The following is a 2,642-nucleotide window of genomic DNA, read 5'->3' on the forward strand; positions in this document are numbered from 1 at the left end:
TCATCTGGAATGATCTAGAAACTAATGGTGGTGTTAAGATATAGAAACTAATAGCGGTGTGGAGATCTAGAAATATCTGATCTACAAGAATCTAGAATCCTGCGAGGGCCTCCATGGAAAACCAGATATTTGTAAACAGATTGGTTCATAAAAACACCCTCATCACTAAGCCATCTCTTTGGCTTGAATTCCATGCAGTCTCTGCCCCAGATGCTTTCCATTCATCCCATGGAATCATTAACGTAAAAAATAGCAGTCCCCTTCTTCATAGCAATCCCATCACGCAATACCTCGTCCTCTATCGCCTCCCTTCCATCCAATGGCATAGGAGGGTAGAGTCTCATTGCCTCGGATAGACATGCATGCAGGTAATGCATTTCCTTCAGCTCCTTCCTGCTGAAACAAAGTGGATCACCGACTTTGACATTAACTGATCTCTTCTTTAAAATTCTTTGGATCTCCTTCAAAATATTTTCTTCCACATGCGGATGTTGAAGAAGCAGCCAAAAGAACCAGGAAAGTGCCACGGATGTTGTGTCGTTGCCGACAAGAATGAAGCTTAGACAAATGTCTCTTACGAATGTGTCGGAATACGGGATTCCACTTTAATCGAAGGATTTCATAAAAATAGATAATATATCTGCACGGCTACAAGACATACCTCTTTTTCCCATACCCAATTACTCCCTTCTAGATGAAACAATCTCCATCACAAACTGGTCGATGGTCTTCAAAGCAAACTTAAGTTTCGCATCGATCCCCAAACCCAAACACGTCAGGATCTTTTTCAAATATATAGGCGTTCTAAATCGACTACAGGATGCTTCAATAGCTTCGTCGAATGTTTTGACAAAGGGAATGGCTGGAAGAGATGCAGATAAACACCCCACATCCACTCCAAACGCAATTTTGCAGATGTTGTCAAACGTGAAACAAAATAGCATGCCTTGAAGATCGATCGCGCTTCCTTTGGAATCTATGGTGTTGTCCAGAATAGGGATGAGATTTTGGCGCAAGGAGTCTTGTACGGACTTTAACCCATAAGTGGGACTAGATACAGAGTTAAATTCTCCCACAGACGCCTTTCTTTGATGAATCCATACTTCTCCATCGACGTTAAACATTCTGTCGCCGAAAAAATCTGTAAATGCGCGCCTGAAAGCGGGCCCTTTGGAAAACTTGAAAACTTAGTTGTGAGAATGTACTCCACATTTGCTGGATTGATGGTAAGGACAGTGGTTTGCGGAAGGCCTTCGGCAATAAAGTTCCACCGCATCCGATCAGGATTTGTGAAATCCAATCTGTTGAAATTGTAATTCCAACTGTAGCGACCATTAAACGGCGACCGTAAAACTATTCCGGAAAACTTCTTGTCTTTATCGCACCACTTTTCACAATTTGGTGGTATTCTCTCAAACGCCCCTGATACAATCACCATTTGACGCATGTCCCCAATACGTTTTGCAAAACAGCTTTTCATCGGGACGTAACGTTCGTTTTGTTTGGGCAAGCGATATCTGTCTGATTGAATTCAACGTTGTCCATCGTCCGATTGAAACCAAGTTGTTGTACAGGTCTCCACCATTGATCCATGAACCTTGTGTGGAGTAAAAGTTTCATTTGACTGTCGGCTTGTCAGGAAAGTAATTTAATGCAATTTACTATGATCGTAAATGTAGGTAAGTTTTTTAATTTTAATGTTTTATATTTTCCACGGGAGTATGGGTGTAGTTTTTTTTTTACGAAAGAAGTAAAAACATATATGTAATTTTTATGTAGTTGTTGCATTTTTTTGTAATGTAATGTAAAAAAAAGGGAAGAACGCAACAACGTCCAAGCAAGAAGAGAAACAAAAAATTACAAAGCAGTGTGAATTTCTGAGATGTCGTTGATTGCATATGAAATGTAATGAGAAGATAGGCAGCAGCGTATGGATGTTAATTTTTGTTGGTTGAATATGTAATGTTTCTTTTGAGGGCATATGGAATTTAACGCAACAATGCGTAAATAAATATTTTACACAATAGTGTTGAATTTTTATTGTGAGACAGAGTATTTTTTTTGTTGTTGCAGAGACAGAGTAAATTCCTTTTGGAACTGGTGTAATCCTTCTGTTGGAGGAAGAAGATCTTATTTTGTATCAGGCATTTTATTAATGAATACAAGTTTTATTTGTATGTGTAAAACTCTGTCTGCTCAGAATTTTTTTTTGTGTTAAGATCCTGGAGAAAAACAGAGCATTGTTCTCTGTTCAAATTTTTTTGTTTTGGAATTTACCAGAAAAGTCCCAACAGTGGTATCAGAGCCAGGTTCTTTGAAGCTGTCAAAGAAGCTGAAGGGAAGGATTTTCTTTGCTGCAGCAGCTTCTCCAGCAGAGTGAAGACACAGTCAAGAAAGGATTCAGGTATTTCTCAAAGTTTTTTTTCCTGTGTAGCTGTTGAAGACAGTCAGTGATTTTTAAATACACAGTCAGATATTTGAAGCATAGTTTAGAGTGCAAGAATGGCTGGCTCCAGCTCCAGCACCAGCACTAGCATGGGTATTTTTAATACTCAGCTCCCACAGTTTAATGGGAAAAACTATGACTATTGTGCAATAACCATGAGAGCCCTGTTTGACTCACAAGACTTATGGGAACTTGT

The 2,642-nt window shown here is 39.2% G+C and overlaps 1 protein-coding gene across 1 annotated transcript; it reads right to left on the minus strand.

The window, feature by feature from the left end:
- Positions 1-221: 221 nt before the first annotated feature.
- On the minus strand, positions 222-1,480 carry LOC149178467 (cytochrome P450 86B1-like). The gene is made up of 3 exons (XM_089422110.1): positions 1,206-1,480; positions 685-1,155; positions 222-603 (listed from the first exon to the last, which is right to left on the minus strand). Exons 1-3 carry the CDS (start codon positions 1,478-1,480, stop codon positions 222-224), a joined length of 1,128 nt encoding a protein of 375 aa, XP_089278236.1.
- Positions 1,481-2,642: the final 1,162 nt, after the last annotated feature.

This window comes from Pinus tabuliformis, chromosome 4_1, assembly GCF_031772625.1.
Source record: "Pinus tabuliformis cultivar Carrire ecotype Pingquan chromosome 4_1, CPIR1, whole genome shotgun sequence".
Taxonomy (NCBI): Eukaryota; Viridiplantae; Streptophyta; class Pinopsida; order Pinales; family Pinaceae; genus Pinus; species Pinus tabuliformis.

Coding starts and splice junctions, on each gene's coding strand:
- LOC149178467 (XM_089422110.1), bottom strand. CDS start 1,480: ATGAAAAGCTGTTTTGCAAAACGTATTGGGGACATGCGTCAAATGGTG. Junction 1,156..1,205: donor ATCAATCCAGCAAATGTGGA/GTACATTCTCAC, acceptor GCCCGCTTTCAG/GCGCGCATTTACAGATTTTT. Junction 604..684: donor ATTGTTTCATCTAGAAGGGA/GTAATTGGGTAT, acceptor CTTCGATTAAAG/TGGAATCCCGTATTCCGACA.